The 17,665-nt window shown below is 40.4% G+C and overlaps 2 protein-coding genes across 2 annotated transcripts; one reads left to right on the top strand and one right to left on the bottom strand.

The window, feature by feature from the left end:
• The first annotated feature begins 4,458 nt into the window (after window positions 1-4,458).
• On the top strand, window positions 4,459-11,977 carry LOC149013736 (protein SGT1 homolog). Its single transcript, XM_089158605.1, has 10 exons — window positions 4,459-4,761; window positions 5,700-5,769; window positions 7,830-7,954; window positions 9,057-9,213; window positions 9,653-9,749; window positions 9,879-9,944; window positions 10,311-10,449; window positions 10,801-10,886; window positions 11,022-11,126; window positions 11,503-11,977. The coding sequence occupies exons 1-10, from the start codon at window positions 4,602-4,604 to the stop codon at window positions 11,608-11,610; spliced, it is 1,113 nt and encodes a 370-aa protein (XP_089014731.1). The 5' UTR covers window positions 4,459-4,601; the 3' UTR covers window positions 11,611-11,977.
• A 2,261-nt stretch (window positions 11,978-14,238) lies between these two features.
• LOC149013735 (heat shock protein 83-like) lies at window positions 14,239-16,957 on the bottom strand. The gene is made up of 4 exons (XM_089158604.1): window positions 16,693-16,957; window positions 16,444-16,585; window positions 16,037-16,317; window positions 14,239-15,911 (listed from the first exon to the last, which is right to left on the bottom strand). Exons 1-4 carry the CDS (start codon window positions 16,828-16,830, stop codon window positions 14,361-14,363), a joined length of 2,112 nt encoding a protein of 703 aa, XP_089014730.1. The 5' UTR covers window positions 16,831-16,957; the 3' UTR covers window positions 14,239-14,360.
• Window positions 16,958-17,665: the final 708 nt, after the last annotated feature.

Below are 17,665 nucleotides of genomic sequence, written 5' to 3'. Positions count from 1 at the left end.
AAACTCTCCGCGCCGGATTATGTGGGGTGCCTTTCCTCTTCCGTTTTCTTTCTAACCTATAGCTTTGTGCTTTTTCCTTCCTTTGGCCTCCCGTTCCCCTTTCCTTGCCCTTCCCTCCTTCCAATTACATCTCTCTATCGCCTCAGCTCCATGATAAGAGCAGCCCCTTTTTGCACTCTTCCCTCTCCCTCCTTCTCCCTGCTTGGTCCCCTCCCTCTCTTCTTGCTCTCTCTCCTCGTTGCCCCCTCCCTTTGGCCTTCCACTCGGCCTTCGTTCTGTCTTTTCCTTCTGTTATTTCTATTTCCTCCCCCTGTCGGTGCTCCCTTTTGTTTAATGTGCCCTAGCTTCCATTCTCCACTCTGTGTTGCCTTCTCATCGCCCTCTCTCCTTTGCTTTGCTCCTAACACATGGTTAACGATTCAATTTGTACTTTACCATGATATGAGCACAACAAACAAGAGGAGTTGAGAGCTTTCTATCCGCTTTTTGAGTTGCTCCTTCTACCTCTCCACTTTTTTTATTTTGGGCAAGTATTGATGTTCCATATCCTACCCCATTCATTTGTAGAGGGCTGGGTTTTTGCCCTTCGAGGTTTCTTCGATATTCTTTTACTCTACCTACCATTTTTTCTTCTTTCCCCCGAAATCATCACTTCCTTTTGATACGGAATTGATGTGCTTTTCTCTGGGGTGGGCTTTGTCTGCTTCCGCATTTTTCTCTCCGTCTATGAGTTCTCCCGATAGGTCCCATATCAACTCGAGGTAGGGGGAAGGAAAGACAAGTGAGGGATCCCGGGTCCCCTTCGGGTTGGCCTTACCTACCCCTGTTCCTCTCTTGGCATCTCTCCCGCTGCGCTTTTCCACCCCGTCCTCTTTTGGCCGAGCATCCGGTTTCTCCTTTTTTCTTTTGGTTTTGGCCCGAATTTGGTTGGGTCTCTCCATCCTTGTTTCGCCAATGGCTTTGTTGAAGATGTCCCTCCCTTCCCCTTGTTTTGGGCTACTTGTCCCACTTAATCCCAAATTCCTGTTTTCATTGTTTCTCCACCGAATCTCGATAAGACTAGTTACTTGTTGCTCAATCTTTGGGGGGGTTTGTTGTCGTGGGGGGCCCTCTTTTTGCTTCTTTCCCCTCGCTTTTCCTTCCCCATCGTTTTGGGCTCTCCTTCTCCTTTTGGTTTTCCGTGCTTGTGGTGCCCGTTATCCCATGAGAAGACACTTCTTTTATATTAATGGTTTGAGTGATGTGTAATCTAGTGATGAGACTTTCTTACTAAACAATAATTTTCTGTTTATATGTTGTCCCGATGCTTCCTCATAATCATTGAGATTTTTGCGGTGCCTTTCTCTTTTTGCTCTCGCGATGTTTATCTCGCGTCGGCACTTTGCCCGGTATCCCCACCTTCTGGACTTCTGCACATTATCTCCCCCCTTGCCTGCCCTCTGGTTTCTTGTCAACCGCCCATTAATTTTAATGTGATATTCACGAGATGCCAAGAATCCATGACCCATTTGGTCGCCTATCTCGTGTCTCCATGACACCATTCCATTTTATCATGCTTTCATGATCGTTTGTGCCATAACCCTCCTTTGATTTGATGCTTCATGGTGCACTCATGAGCCGTATATTTCGAGATGCTCTACCGACGCCTCGTCTCACTTGGGATCCTTGCTTTTGCTGCATTTAGCAATGATTTTATAACGCGGCGTGGTAATCACTCACCTCCGAGGGTTCTTCTTCTTAGGAATAAGAGTTATGTGGTTTTGTTTGGCTTTTGAGAAAACCCTCTTTGAAAAATCGACGCATGAATGATCCCCTCCTTCCCGTTTCTATGATAAAACCTCGCATGCCATCTGCCGCTTTGTTACCCTTCATTTGAAAGAGCATCTTTTATTTCTTCAACTCCCTCAACTTCTTTTCTGCTAGCTATCAGGCTGATTATTGATGTGAATTGTGGGAGATTGGGGATTTGAAGAGGTGAAAGATCCCTAAAGAAACCATTGATTTCTGAGATATTTCACTTTTTTACCATTGCCCTTTGGGTTTTCCTAAGATCCCATTCTGTCTCCCGTGCTCGCCCGAATGAAAAAGGAGGTTTCTTGTCCCCCTTTAGCCATTACTCTCTTTGTGCCCTTTCTTCTTCCTTCATCGCCTTTTGTTAGATAATTCCAATTAAGGGCTTGCCACTTGAAGGATTGGATTTTGGATTATTTCTAATTTCTCTTGCATTTTTTGATTTCTCTAGACCGCCGTTTGCTCCACATCGTTTTTGGCGGGTTTTTCTTGAAACATGGATCCTGGAGTTTGTAGACCAACCCATCTATTTGATCTTGAGATCCTTCCCTTCCCACTTGTTTTCTCTGACCTCTGGGACTCTTTTGTTTTTGGGTGACTTCCCGAGATTCTCCCCCTGGCTACTTTGCCCGTATCCCTAAGGCTTTCCGGTTGCACTTTTCCGTCTTCTTTGGCTTTGCCTTTCCTTTGTTGCCCGGCCCCCTTTAGCTCAAGAGTTACATCTTTGTTCCTAAACTTATCTTTGTCTTGGGCCTAGGATTCCCCCCCATTTCTCCTCTTCTATTTCTTTCCCTCCCCGGGCCTCTTCTCCCTTTCTAGATCTATTTTCCAATTTAGGATCCCCATAAACCAAAGTCATTCTAAATTCAACATTGATAGAATTAACATTAACAATCATGTCTACAAAATTAACGTAAGAGAGTTAAGAGACCATACCTTCCTGCACCTTCTTCCCTAGGATCTCACATAAGCTTCGATAGGCCTTGATGATGAATTCTTTCATAATCGATTCAGGTTCTTAGTTTCCGTTGAGCACTAGGCAAGGTCGAGAAGATTTCATGTTTTGCGTTTGTTTTGTCTCCCACTCCCTTGACATTCCTGCTTCATTTTCCGGGTTGGCCCTTCCTCCCCTTTGCCGTCTCTTGGTTTTTTTGCTTTTGGAGCGAGGAGTTTCGACTTGTGTGTGTTGCCCTCCTGCCTTCTTCTTTCCGGCGGACTGTTGCCCTCTCCATATCGATCGGTTTTTATGGTATATTTGCTTCCTCCCTTTTCCTTTTTTTTTCCATCTGTCCCACCGCCGGGGTCTCTTCTGGTCCTACCCCTTGCTCTTTCTTACAATCACAATTTTTTGGCATCGTATGGAGTTTGAAAGATCGGATATCGGCTTCCTTTGACTCTGGAGATTCGATTCTCTCCCACTTTCACCGCGTCCTCATTTACTCTTACATCTTCCATCACATTGGATCCAGACCCGCCCCTCCCCCTTTCGCTGTGTTTTTCCCCCTTCTCTCCCTTTCCCCCCCTCCTCCCTCCCCTCCTTTTTCTTCTTTCCTCTTTCCCCTTCTCCCCCTCTCCTCCCTTCTTCCCCGTTCTCCTCTTCCTCTTCTTTTTTTCCCCCCTCTCCTTTCCCCTTCTTTCCCGTCTCCTCTTTCTCCTCCCTCCCCCTCCCCCCCTTTCTCCCCTTCCCTCTTTCCTTTCCGTTGTCTTTTTTCCCTCCCCTTCCCTTTCCTCTCGGCTTCTCCTCCTCCTTCCCCCCCTTTTTTCCCCCCCCCTCCCGTGCCTCCCCTTTTTTTTTCCTGGTTGTCTTCTGTTTTCTCCCTCTTTTTCCCCCTCCCCTTCTCTTCCTCCCTCCCTCCCTCCCTTTCTTTCCGTCTTCCTCCTCTCCTCCGTCTCCCTCCTCCTTTTCCTCCTCCTTTTTTCTTTGGTGTTGCTTTCCTGCCGGTCTTTCCCGTTTCCCTTCTTTCTCCCCGTTTTTTTCCCCTTCTTGTTGGCCGTCCCTTTCTTCCCCTCCTTCCCTCCCCGGGTCCTTTCCCTCCTTTCCTCTCCTTCCCTCCCTCTCCCTCGCCCCCCCCCCGGGGCTTTTCCCTCCCCCTCCCCCCTCCTTCCTCACTTTTAGTTAAGGCTTAAGGTAACGGTATTGAGTATTCAGTAAACTTATTTTAAGAGACGTATCAAGGTACGCATGGGCTGATCAGACATTCGTCTGATCCAAAAATAAAAAGGAAAAAAGAAAAAAGAAAGAGAGAGACGTATGAATGTATGTTAGTCATATCAAATTGTAAAATACTTTAAACCTTGCTTCTAGTAGTTGGGGTAATGACTCGTTATGGTGAATTTCTATCTAAAATGCTTATCGTCTTAAGTTGTTCAATCGTTGGATCATTACACTAAAACTAGAGTTAGCAACCATCGACAGGTTGCTCAATAAGTAATGATCGGCACCTCTTAGTGAATAAATCACAGACTCACGGGTTAGAGGCTTTGCGGTGTATATAATAGTTCCCACTCAATAAAAAGCTACCATAGGGCTAGTGCTCGATTCTAGCCGATTATTTTTTGAATCGGAATCTCCGAGATGATTCGGATTACGATTCCATGACGGCGGCGTAGCTATCCACATCTTCTTTTCTCATTTCCCTAATCTCTATTAAAAGCGTACCCCTTGATTTTTAGTACACTCCAGAAGGCGGAGTCGGGGAATCTCTTCGTCTTCTTCTACTCAGTCTTCGTGATCACTTTCTCCTGAAACTGCAAACCCTAAGCGAGCGAGCGAGCGAGCGAACGAGGAAGTTATCGTTGAGACCTTGTCAATGGCGCCTGATATTGAGAAGAAGGCAAAAGAGGCGTTCATGGATGACAATTTCGAGCTTGCTGTTGATCTTTACACGCAGGCCATAGAAATTGATCCCAAGAATGCGGATCTCTACGCAGACCGTGCTCAGGCCAATATCAAGCTTGGAAATTTCACTGGTATTTACTTCTCTACCGTGTTTATTATTATTGTTATTATTTTTTGGGTGTGGGTTTGGGGTTGTTGCAAGGTTGGGACTTGGTTGACAGTTCTTTTAGTGCATTGGTTGTATTGAACTAACGTTCTGTAAATTCATCCAACTCTGATAGTGTAGCAAGGATGAATTCGGATATGAAGGAAAAAAAGTTTTCTTTTGTTTTGTTTTGGAGGGGAAACAAGTCGCTCTATTATTGCTATCCCATCCGTCATGCGTTGGTGAACTTTCAGCTGCCTGTTTATATTGTTTGAGAGATTGTGGTAGTGTTGACATAGGATGATAGATACAGTAGAAGTTTGTGACAATTAATTTGCCTTTGTGTTGACGTGGGGGAAGAAGAGCAATCAGTTTGAAGGTGGTTAACGAATTTGATTCTATGGTCTTCATTACGACCCAGACTTGTTTTTATATTTGTTCATATTCATGGTTTTTGGTTTGCTCTATCCCTCAAATTGCTTACTAGAGAGTCCTTTTGCATTCCATGACCTAAAATTTTGTATTGGTTTGGGAGAAAGATGGTTCCTGATCGACTTAGGCGGTTAGGAATCTAGGTTGTCTTTGATATGTACTCTTGGTATATATTTTGGGTGAAGAATGCATTCAGAAACCCGGAATGTCTTTTAGGCCTAACATCTAATCTGAAAAGCTTCACAGAACAGTAGTATTAATAAGAACTTCTAAGGTGTGTTAAATGTTAAGAAATTTCTGGGAAGAGTAAAGATTGATCATCTGTGACTGAGGAAAGATTAATTCTTTGGGCTTTCTCGTTGATCATTTCCTGTTCTATATCAAAACCTTCAAATTGTATTTATTATATACTTGATCACTTTTGGTTGGTAAGATTTTTATTTATAAATTAGTTGTTGAAAGTTTGTTGATTCATGCGCATTTTCTGAGCAGAAGCTGTTGCTGATTCAAGTAGAGCGATTGAGTTGGACTCTTCAATGACCAAGGCATATTTACGGAAAGCGTGAGTCCCTTGTGCCTTATCTATAGTTGATGTGCTAAACTTTTTATGGGGGGTCGAGTAGACCTCTTTGACATGATTGTTTACATTACTACGAGTATGTTTGGTTGCATGGGGAAAGGGAAAGGGAAGTAAACTGAAGGGAAAATTTTCCCTTTTATACTGATTGGTTGTAAATTGAGTAAAGTGAAATTAATGTTTCCAAGCTATTTGGTTGGCTGTGAAATTGATGTAAAAATTTTTAAGATTTGTAAATCAACCTTTTTTATTTTCACCTGGTTTTCTTTCAGATCCTTCCCCAGGCACAAACAAAAATAACTCCAGATTACTTCAACGATATCAGAATAGACCGAAGCTTCCAACCCCAAGCTTCTTCATGAAAAGTCTTGTTTGAATTTTGAATAAACCGCTAATTTCCAGATTACTTAAATGATAGAATTGAAATCTCAACTGTGAAGAAAAATTGAATCACACTAGACCAAAGGGCAGTTGTGAACCTTCTTAAACTTCTGAAAAAACAGAGAGAATAGTAGAAATGAGAAACAGAGCAACTGAAGAAATGATTTTGTCAACAGATGCTCACAATGAATGCATGCAAAGCCCCCCTAATGCAACAAACACAAAAATTAAAAGCATAAATGGGAGCTTTAGCCAGGAAAGCCTGCTTGAACACCATCCCCACCGAAAATTCTTTAAAATGCAGGAAAGAAAGAGAGGGAGAGAGAAGTAGATATATATATATATATATATATATATATATATATATATATATATATGCTTACATAAACACATTTCCCAAATGGTAAACTCCTGCCTAAAACTCCACCAGAAAACCAAAGGAAACACTAATATTCATAAAGAAATGCCTAATACTTTGTGAAACTATTGACTGTTGAAGAAAAGAAGTAGATAGGAATGCCCTGAACCTACACTTAAACTCCTAAACATTTATGGCTGCAAGGACTAGTGACAGTTGAAGAAGAAAGAAGATGTTTGGAAGAGGAAGGGGGAGCAGAAGAAACAAATCCTAGAGAAAAGGGGTGGGAAATGTGTGAGAGAGAACATGAAGGAAGATATCTGATGGATACACTCTATAGTTCTGGTAGGTGAGCCTCCCTCTTCATTGCTAACTTTATAATCCCTTTTTTGTCATGTCATTCTGGCCAGAGAGATGTTGGGAGAAAAACCCTATCAAGATGAGAGGGTAAGACCACAGATTTTCAATTTACTTCCACTTTAAATTTTGCAGTTTCACTTAAAAAGTGAAACTTATTTTCCCAGGGAAAAACAGTCTACTGGCAACCAAACACATCAAAATATTCCTGTGGGAAATAAATTTCAATGTACATCAAAATGTTTGCATTTTCCTTGCAACCAAACGTTCTCTACATAAATCTGAGCTATCTATTTGTTAATCTTCTCAAGTTCTTCGATATTTGTACAACTTAGAAGTTCTGGATTTTAAATGCTTCATTTTTTAATAGCATTTGACATACCAATTCCGCTTGGTATCTTCCTAGGATATATTTGAGCATGTTTGATAAGTGGAGGTTTTTTCACTATCATTTGTTTCTATTTAAGCACTGAGAGGTATTATATCTATTATTTTAATCACCTAGAGGAAATCCAGATTCAGCTTGCCTGTTTTGTCTAGTTGTGTACATATCCACGCAGCTGTTGATCATTTTGTACCTGGAATCTAGAGTATTCCGTTTTTTCTTCTCAGGGATAAAACTACATCTTTTATGTTTTATTAATTAATTATTATTATAATTATTATTATTATTATATTTTTATTGTTTGAGTTCCGCATTGTGGTTAATTGGTTCAGCTGGCCTGGCCACGGTGTGCAAGTGTTTAGAAATATAATCTAGTGGACTGTAGAGCAGTTTTAAAATGTCATCTTTGACGATGCTTATTTTGTACTCCTTGCCCCTTAAAGTTGCATTTAACGTAATCCTCTATCTGGTGTGGCTAAATATGATTCTGATAGTACTATAGTAGAGGCCACATGGTTATCATGGTACTTTATCATTGTTATTCTTGTGTGGATTTGTCTACAGTTCTGCATGTATGAAGCTTGAAGAATATCAGACTGCCAAAGCAGCACTCGAGGCAGGTGCATCTTTGGTGCCATCCGATTCACGGTTTACTAGTTTGATTAAGGAATGCGATGACCGCATTGCAGGTGTGTAAGCTTGCATTATTAGTTCATAGATTAATTGATTGGCTAGCTATTTGCTATCGATTTTAGATGATGGTACTGTCATATCTTCTTGGTGCCTTATACTCTATAGTTTGATATGGTAATCTAGCTGATCAAGGTTTTTATTTTATGCTTCTTCACCTATGTTGTATTTCAAGCATCCATCCACCAGTCCAGCCACCCACATTTTTTTACACTTAATTGTATGTGTATGGTGCTGATGTAGCATGATGATAGCCCTAGTGTGGCTTGACAAACCCGGACCATATTGGAGGCCCAAACCAAGGTGCTAAACCAGTATATGGGTCTGGCATGGGTTGGGAGACGCCATAGATTGCAATATGTAGATATTTAGTTTCTTTTCGAAATTAAGTAGGCGTTTTTTTCTTTTAATTATTTAGTTTCTATCTCAGTTAGTTTCTGTTAATATGTTTCTCTCTCTTTCTAACCATTTAATACGGTTGAAAGAGGTTTAAGTGAAGTTCTCTTTGGGTCTGCTAACACTTGGCCCAATATGTTAATGCAAGTGGTTGAAGCTTCCTGTGCACGTCGGACCCCCCCCCCCTTCTTTCTTTTTTGGTGGTTGTTGTTTGGGGGGGTTGTTTGATAAATCACTGCACAGCAATCAGAATAGTCTTTACCGTTAATTTGATGTTAACTAGTTCAAATTGTGTTTGCATTTGGAATCTTGTATACAAAATCTATTGCCCAATGTGATTGGGACCCCATTAATCATGTGCATTACTGGTGCTTCATGCAGCAATCTTGTTTCAGTTGTGCTGTTTCTAGTTGCTGTAGTCAGCATCAGATTCATATGTGTCGTTGACCTGCCTATGAAATTGACTTCTGGTCATTTAAATTCAATTTATGTCAGTTTCACATCTTCATGAAAAAAACCATTCTATATTTCTGTCTGCTTGAATTCTCTCTATTATTAACGTTATGGAATGTAGTAGTTTCTCACATTAGGTTTACCTGTATATTTCCATTTCTAACTGCTAACTGGGATAGGTTTGTCATGGGAAAGTTACATATTACATCTTTATGAGTATTTATGGTGATGGAAGTTCTTAATTTTTATTAGAAGAAAATGGTGATATACCCAAGCAATCAACACAAAGTACTCCACCAGTTGCCATGACTCCTGTTGGAACACATTCATCAGATGGAACAGTGAAAGATTCTTCTCTGAGCCAGAATAGCCAGCCAAGAGTGGTGACACCTGCTAAACCAAAATACAGGTAGCTCCGATTTATGTAATAGCCATGCTATTGTAAGATATATATTGTCTCCTTTTATCAACAGCTCCCGTCATTGAGATACTCTTACTTTTAGGAGAAGAAACAAACTCATTCTTCAAACAAAGCACTGCCTCTGATTCTTGGAGACCACACTAGTTATTCAACCTTTTGTGGGTCAGAGTGGAAGTAGCTGTGGCTGGACCAATTTATATTTCTTAAGTTACTATCAGTTTAGTCTAATGTCAGATCCTTCTCACTAAATCATTATCCAAGTCTGGAGACCTCCTTGAATATGCAGTCATTGGGGTTTTCTTAATTTTTCGTGTTATGTTGACAATGTATTAGTAGCATACATCAGACACACTACTCTCCTAACTTGAAGATTCATACTACTATTTTTTGTTCTTGTCTTTATGCTTTCAATTATTTGTTTAAACAGGCATGAATACTATCAGAAGCCAGAAGTGGTAGTCGTGACTATTTTTGCCAAGGGAATACCATCCCAAAATGTGACTGTTGATTATGGTGACCAGATTGTATGTTTCTTCCTCAATCTGATATATCGTTATTGTTTCATTTATTTCTGTTAATTTACAGTTGAATCCCCAAATCCTTAAAAAACAATATGCTGGGATAAGAAAATGTTGTTCATTGTTGGCATGCAGCTAAGTGTTTCCATTGATGTTCCTGGAGAGGATCCATATCATTTTCAACCTCGCTTGTTTGGGAAGGTAATCTTATCATCGAGATTATGTATTAGTACACTAATTCTCTGCTTTACTGCTAGAAACTCAATTAAAGAGAGAAAGTCATGGGACTCTTGATGGAATTGATTCCATTGACACCTTCCTGTGATTTTTCCCGTCTCCCCTGTGCTTCAAGATTCTGTAGCTAATATACTCTATAGCGGATGATGTGATGTAACATATTCTATGAATACTGTTGTAATAAATATTTATCCGTCTTTAGAGATGCCCTAGTTTTGAAATCATGTAATTTCTTTGTTCTCTAGTAGAATATTAACATCCCTATGTTGCGGAGGAAGTTGTTCTCTAATTATTAAGTACTCTTGGTGTTTGGTTTTGAGAAAAGAACAGATAATACCTGAGAACTGCAGATATGAAGTACTATCTACTAAAATTGAGATACGGCTTGCAAAAGCTGAGGCCATCAACTGGACATCTTTGGAATATACTAAAGAGAATACAATCATACAGAAGATTAATGCACCATCTGGTAAGTAACTACATTTTTGTTCTACCCAAAAAAAAAAAAAAGTAACTACTTTTTTGAATCCTTGTTTTGTGTGTTGAGTACCTCCAAGTTAGACAAATGTGCTTAGTTTTCCAACTTCATTGGGGTTTAATTTCACTTTTGTTGTCAACTCTTTTTCTGCAAGTGCATGTGGTTTTCTTCTGCCTTTCCTATAGTGCTGGATTCTTGTTTTGGTTCCCATATATGATAATTAATGTGCCCTTAGCCGGGTAGAGATTAATAAATTGTTGTTTTAGAAGAGGATATATTGGCATGTAGTTTACATCTGATTCTTTTGAATACCACCCCCTCCCCTTTTTTAATGACCTGGAGGTACTGGAACTGCACGACCTGTATATCCCTCGTCGAAATCAAGAGCTGTTGATTGGGATAAGCTAGAAGCCGAAGTCAAGAAGGAGGTTTGTCAGTAATCTTTTAAGTATGATGTAGAAGCATTTTTGTGTGCATTTAGAGTCTTTCTATTCACTAATTATTTCTTCTGAACAGAGGTAGATTGTTTATTGAATCCTCAAAACTACTTTTTCGGTTTTCAGGAAAAAGAAGAAAAGCTAGATGGAGATGCGGCTTTGAACAAACTGTTCCAGGACATATATAAAGATGCTGATGAGGACACTCGGCGAGCCATGAGGAAATCTTTTGTAAGGCTTTATTATAGTACACCTCTTCTGTTTTTATCATGGTTGGCAAGGATGAATTTTTTGTCTTTTCTATAGCTACTGAAGTTTCCTTGTGCGCGGCACTTGGTTATCTTCTCCCCACATTATGGTCCATGATGAAAATTATTAGACAAGAGGCCCCCTTGCATGGTATTCTGGCCTTCATCTGTTCCATCGATCATCAGCTTTATAAGATTTACTCCTGCTTCTCTGTCCTACCCGAGTCTTAAATCATACTAGATCGTATGCTACTATTTAATTCTTTGGCAGTATTTCATTTGCCTGGGAAAGCAAGACTTTTACTGTTTCTAACTGAAGACTCTCCCCCCTCTCTCTCTTCCTCCCGTCTTGGTTGCAGGTGGAGTCAAATGGGACTGTTTTGTCTACAAACTGGAAAGAAGTGGGTGCAAAGAAGGTGGAAGGTAGCCCTCCAGATGGCATGGAGCTTAAGAAATGGGAGTACTAGATGCTTACTGTGGTAACAGTTTGGTTGTACTGTCAGATTAAAATGTGTTGTTTTGCTTCAGATACTGCCTTATCCTCCATTCTTTGGGTGTTCTAGGTTGTTTTTAGATGTCTTATTGGCAATTTGTGGATATGAAGTAGTAGCTAAGTGCTTCTCAATCAGTGAGAAATCCACATAACAATGGAAGTCCTTTTGTGGTAATTGTGTAACCTATATAATTACCAAAGTATCCTTATATATTTTGTTCTGCTTTTGTGAATACTTCAATTCCTCGCAGTCAAAAAACTCTGCCTCCAAGTAATTGACCTTTTTGTCGGTCTTAGTTGATCGCAAAATAAACATTGTTCCTTGTCGATTTCGCAATGAATTTTATGCTTGATCGGATGGAACACTCCGAGTGAACCTCTTTCTATACTAAAGAGAGAGTTTTCATTGCATACTCGTGATAGATGAGGAAGAAATCCACAAAATTTGGTTGCTTAGGGTGGATTTGGGCCTTTTTAGCATCAATTCTCGTTATTATTTCTGATATTTTTCAATTTTTTTCGTATTTTTATATATTTAGTACACATTTTAATTCTCAATTTTTCTCTGACCTCCGCACCCATAAATTCACCTCCCCAGCTTCATCCACATTCCAGCACCACCCAGAACAAAAAAAATGCTGCAGAAGCTGTTCATGTAAACAAAACCCATCTATAATTCTGGTTATGATCGTTGTGAACAACCGGGAACCTGAGAGCCTATGGTTTTCACCTGCTCTCCGCTTCCCTGCGTCAGATTTTTCCGTTACGGCCGCTGGAGATGATCTTTTCAGATACCCAGTTGACAAGACTTGGAGAGACACCGAAGAGGAATTGAAGAGAAATGGTAGGCACAAAAAATTGGAGAACAGGGCAGCTTCGTTTCATGGACGAGTCCATTCGGTTGAGACTGAAAAATTCGCCGTCCGAAGACCGCCGGATCTGCTTTCTGGCGGAAGTTTCACGAGAGACGCTGGCCAAATTGATGAAGTTGCTACTGAATATAACGATACAGAGGAGCTTGGGAGCTGTGTAGGTGCTGATGTCGCCGGAATCAAGTGTTGGAGATCTGATTTCGACGACGGTGAAACTGTACGTTAAGGAGGGGCGACGGCCTTTTCTGTCCTCGACGAACCCAGAAGATTTCGACCACCATTAATCTCAGTTTAGCTGGATCAATTTTTGATTTACCTAATTCAAATCTGAAACCAGTTCGTGCATTCTTCAGACGCTCGTTATAGTTGCAGCATGTGGCTGTGATTCCTCTGATCTTCAAGGTGTAAGTAGGTCAACCTAATTCTCAAATTAGGTTTCCGCCGGGAGAAGATGAGCTGCTTGCTGGAGATGGTGACTTGCAATGAGCGGAGAGAGTGAGATTAGATGCCTTAGATGGGGGTAGTTCGGTAATTTACCCTTTTGACCCTCAAAAGGGAATTTGTCACTTTGAGTAATTGAACCTGAAAAATGAGGTGTATGGTGTGTCTACTTAATTCTTCATCGAGAGGGTATTTGAATAATTGTACATTCAGATTTGAATCGTTGAGGGTTAACAAATTTTCGATAAAATGTTAAAAAGGGCATAATCTGTAATTTAAAGCACTAAAGAGTGAGCTTAATATGTACTTATAATATTCTAAAAAAGAAAAAAGAAAAAAGGTTTATAAATGATTCGACTCTGTCGACAAACTCAGCAGCTCTGAACCCCGAAGATAGCCAGGAAAACATAACTTTTTCGAAGGGTTCGCTCGAGAGAGAGACCAAGACTATCATGTTCCAATCACAGTAAATGCAGTTTCGATGAGAGCTCCATCAATGCCCTCAGCCACCTCTTTCTCTTATACGATCTCAAACCACAGAAGAGGGAGAAAGCGCATCGAAGATCCAAGTTCTACAGAAGAAACGGAGAAAGGCCTCGTCTATGCGAGGGCAACTTCGCTGAACCATCTCTTTTCTTCCTTCACATAGTCTCACAAGGCTCATCTCGCTGCCTCCTCCAGATTCCTCGCCATTTTTTAAGGCTTGTCTCTGTTTCTTTGTCATTTTATCTAATTTTCAGTCTCTTTCAATTTTTAATTTTTTTTTTCCTATTTGAATGCTTGTGATGAAGGTTGATGGTTTAAGATGTAATGTGAGATCCAGAAAGTGTTCGGTCGAGAGATTTACTCTGGCATGGAACTTGTCTTGTAGTTTCAATTTCCAAGTCTCCAGAAACTACTTTCTCCGAACAATCTCCACGGATCGTGGAGCATCAGCAGAGGTGTGTGTTCTTCAAAATCCTTAAATTTTTTGTCTCTCTTTGAAATTAAGGATTAAATGCTTCTAGGTTTTTTTATTTTTGTTAACTGTTATTCTTCACTGCTAGATCCTTAAACGATTACTATCCGACTTCCCTTTATCTGTCCAGTTTAACCCTAATTTTCATCGATACTTCACATAGACGAACGATAGGTGTTTCCTTCAAATGAGATGAAGAAGAAATCACTGCCGCCTAAAGAGAAGAGAGATGAGAAAGGTAAATCATGGATGAGATCGAGTTTTCAAAGGCAACTTTTAATTTGACATGTTTTCATCAAGCTATATAAAATTTATATAAGAGACTTCGTAATGGATCCAAGAAAAAAAAACTACATAAACTATAAATCTGGAGTAGATGAAGATTAAAAAAAAAAGTCAACTAGCAGCAGGTCCAGACAAGTTCTTCAGCAAAATCAGCATATATTTGTTGATCTAATCGACCTCCTCCATCTTGCTCTCCTCGTTAGCATCTTCCTCAAGAGCAGGCATTTCAGAGTCGTCACCACCTGCTTCTCCCTCATCAATGCTCAAACCCAATTTAAGCATCCTGTGAATTCTAGCGGCGTAGGTGTTGGGATCATCCAGACTGAATCCAGAGTTTAAAAGGGAAGTTTCGAAAAGCAACAAAACCAAATCTTTGACTGACTTGTCATTCTTATCAACTTCAGCTCTCTTCCTCAACTCCTCCATAATGCCATTGTCGGGGTTAATCTCCATGGTCTTCTTGCTGGACATATAAGATCCCATGCTGCTATCCCTCAGAGCCTGAGCCTTCATGATCCTCTCCATGTTGGCCGTCCATCCATACTCTCCTGTCACCAGGCAGCAAGGAGAATCAACAATTCTGTCAGAGACAACCACCTTCTCAACCCTGTCACCAAGGATTTCCTTGATGGTCTTGCAGAGAATCTCAAAGGACTTCTGCTTTTCCTCTTTTTGCTTCTTCTCTTCTTCAGTCTCGTCATCAAGCGTCAATCCTTCCTTAGTTGCAGAGACGAGTTTCTTCCCATCATATTCTTTCAATTGCCCCACAGCATACTCATCTATGGCATCAACCATGTACAAGACTTCATAGCCCCTCTTCTTCAGACGCTCCAGGAATGGAGAGTTCTCAACGACCTTCTTGGTCTCACCAGTAATGTAATAGATGTTCTTCTGGCCCTCCTTCATCCTGGTAACATAATCCTTCAAGCTTGTCATATCATCACCACTCTTGGTCGAATGATACCTGAGCAAATCAGCTATCTTGGTCCTGTTCTGGCTGTCCTCGTGAATACCCAACTTTAAGTTCTTCGAGAATGCCTCATAAAATTTGGCATAATCCTCCTTGTTCTCGGAGATCTCAGTGAACATCTCAATGCACTTCTTCACAAGGTTCTTCCTGATAACTTTAAGAATTTTATTCTGCTGAAGCATCTCACGCGATATGTTAAGGGGTAGATCATCAGAATCTACAACACCCTTAACAAATCCAAGGTACTCAGGAATCAAGTCCTCACAGTTGTCCATGATGAACACCCTTCGGACATAGAGCTTGATGTTGTTCATCTTCTTCCTCGTGTCAAACAAGTCAAATGGAGCCCTCTTGGGTACAAAGAGAATAGCTTTGAATTCAAGCTGACCTTCTACAGAGAAGTGCTTGACCGCAAGATGTTCCTCCCAGTCATTGGTTAAACTCTTGTAGAAGGAAGCATACTCATCCTTGGTGATCTCTTCTGGCTTGCGCAGCCAGATTGGCTTCTGCTTGTTGATTTGCTGCCACTCATAGGTCACCTCCTTGACCTTCTTTTTCTTGGATGTAGTTTCCTTCTCTTCATCTACTTCCTCAACTTCACCCTCTTTTTCTTTCTTGGCCTCCTCATCTTCGTCATCACTAACCTCCTTCTCTGTGGTCTTCTCACACCACAGATAGATAGGGTAGCTGATGAATTCGGAGTGCTTCTTCACAAGATCCTTTATTCTTCTCTCTTCCAAGTATTCCAACTGCACAAAGAATCAATTCGTAAACTTTACAGATGTTACTGTAAAAGAAACATAACAGACACAGAGGAAACTTGCTCGAGGTACAAAAGGGAAAACAAGTTTCTGGGCAGTCTTAGATTACCAACCTGGTCTTCCTTCAGGTGAAGCGTAATTTTTGTTCCTCGTCCCAGCTTCTCTCCGTTGGAATCAAGGGTAACGGTGAATGAGCCACCAGCTTGGGACTCCCAAATGTACTGCTCGTCGTCATTGTGCTTGCTCGTAACAATAACTTTCTCTGCAACAAGGTAAGCAGAGTAGAAACCCACACCGAATTGCCCTATCATGCTCACATCAGCCCCAGCCTGCATGGCTTCCATGAACTCTTTGGTCCCAGACCTAGCGATTGTTCCCAAATTGTTCACCAAATCTATATAGAACAAGACAAATATGATTGTCGATCGAACAAAAGACCCATCAAAATTTAGAACAAGAAGCAAATTCAAAGGAAGAATAACGTAGACTAAACCAATGGCGTAAAGGAGAAACTTCTTACCAGCTTTGGTCATGCCAACACCACTATCAATAATTGTTAAGGTTTTGTTAACTTTGTCAGGAACAAGCCTGATGAAAAGTTCTGGTTGTCCATCAAGTTTGCTCTTGTCCGTCAAGCTTTCAAATCTGATCTTATCCAAAGCCTGTTCGTCCCAGATTACACGATTCGAATTAGTAAAACCCAACATCGGAAAAATTCAAATTAACAGAAAAGAAAAGAAAAAAATTTGGGTAGAGAACTGAAGCATACATCAGAGGAATTGCTGATAATCTCCCGGAGAAATATCTCCTTGTTGCTGTAGAAGGTGTTAATAATCAAACTGAGAAGCTGGTTAATCTCAGCCTGGAAGGCAAAAGTTTCAGTTTCTCCCATCTGAACTTCCGCCATTGTTATCCTCTACGGTCAAAACGAGAGAAAGAGATTGAAAATTGCAGAAATCTCAACCTAGAGTTTAATAGCGAGATGAACTGATGAGTAGAATTGCACGAGATATTTATATTTGCTAGGGTTTTTGATTTCTTGGAGAATAAGAAATCTAGAATGTTCTTCCAGTCTGACACCGGAAGAGGCAGTTAGTTTTCTAGAATGTTCGTGGCCTTTTCTTGTTCCTATCTGACGGTGGAAACTTTATACCATCGAATCTGATCCGTTACTTTCGTTCCCCACTCAAGTTATGCGAAGAATTAAACAGTTGTTTTCAGCTATAAAGGGGGAAAAGAGGAAGTTCCGATGGAAATAATAGGAGTGCGTAAATTACACGGTTGCCTCGCTCTAATTACGTATAAAATATAGTCTTACATGGTCTTATTAAATAAATAAAAAAATCACCTTCTGGAAGTCACAGTTAAGCGCTGGATGTAGTTTAGTTAAATATTTTAAATGGATAAAAATCACCTTGGATAAAAAACCTACAGTTGATTGGTTTTCTAGTCTCCCTCCACCATGGGCATGGGCAACTTCTACGTCTCTTTTCAATGATAAATTCTCATAACAATATCCTTACAATTTCTTTTTAAAGAATTTTAATTTATTGGATAAAAGTTTTGCATATGTTTTCAATCATTTTTTTTGGGTTATTTTTTATGCATGACTGGGCCTATAGACCTAAGGGGAAGGAAAGATGTGGAGGGAATGGATGTTGAACCGCTAGCTTTCTTCGACTTTGTACTTCTAAATAGGACTGTCACCGAATGTTTTTTTTTTGATAAAAAGATTTCATCCA

This window comes from Hakea prostrata, chromosome 6 (genome assembly GCF_041222555.1).
Source record: "Hakea prostrata isolate BN-2017 chromosome 6, UWA_Hpros_2, whole genome shotgun sequence".
Classification (NCBI taxonomy): domain Eukaryota; kingdom Viridiplantae; phylum Streptophyta; class Magnoliopsida; order Proteales; family Proteaceae; genus Hakea; species Hakea prostrata.
This window is presented reverse-complemented; position numbering and strand designations above follow the sequence as displayed.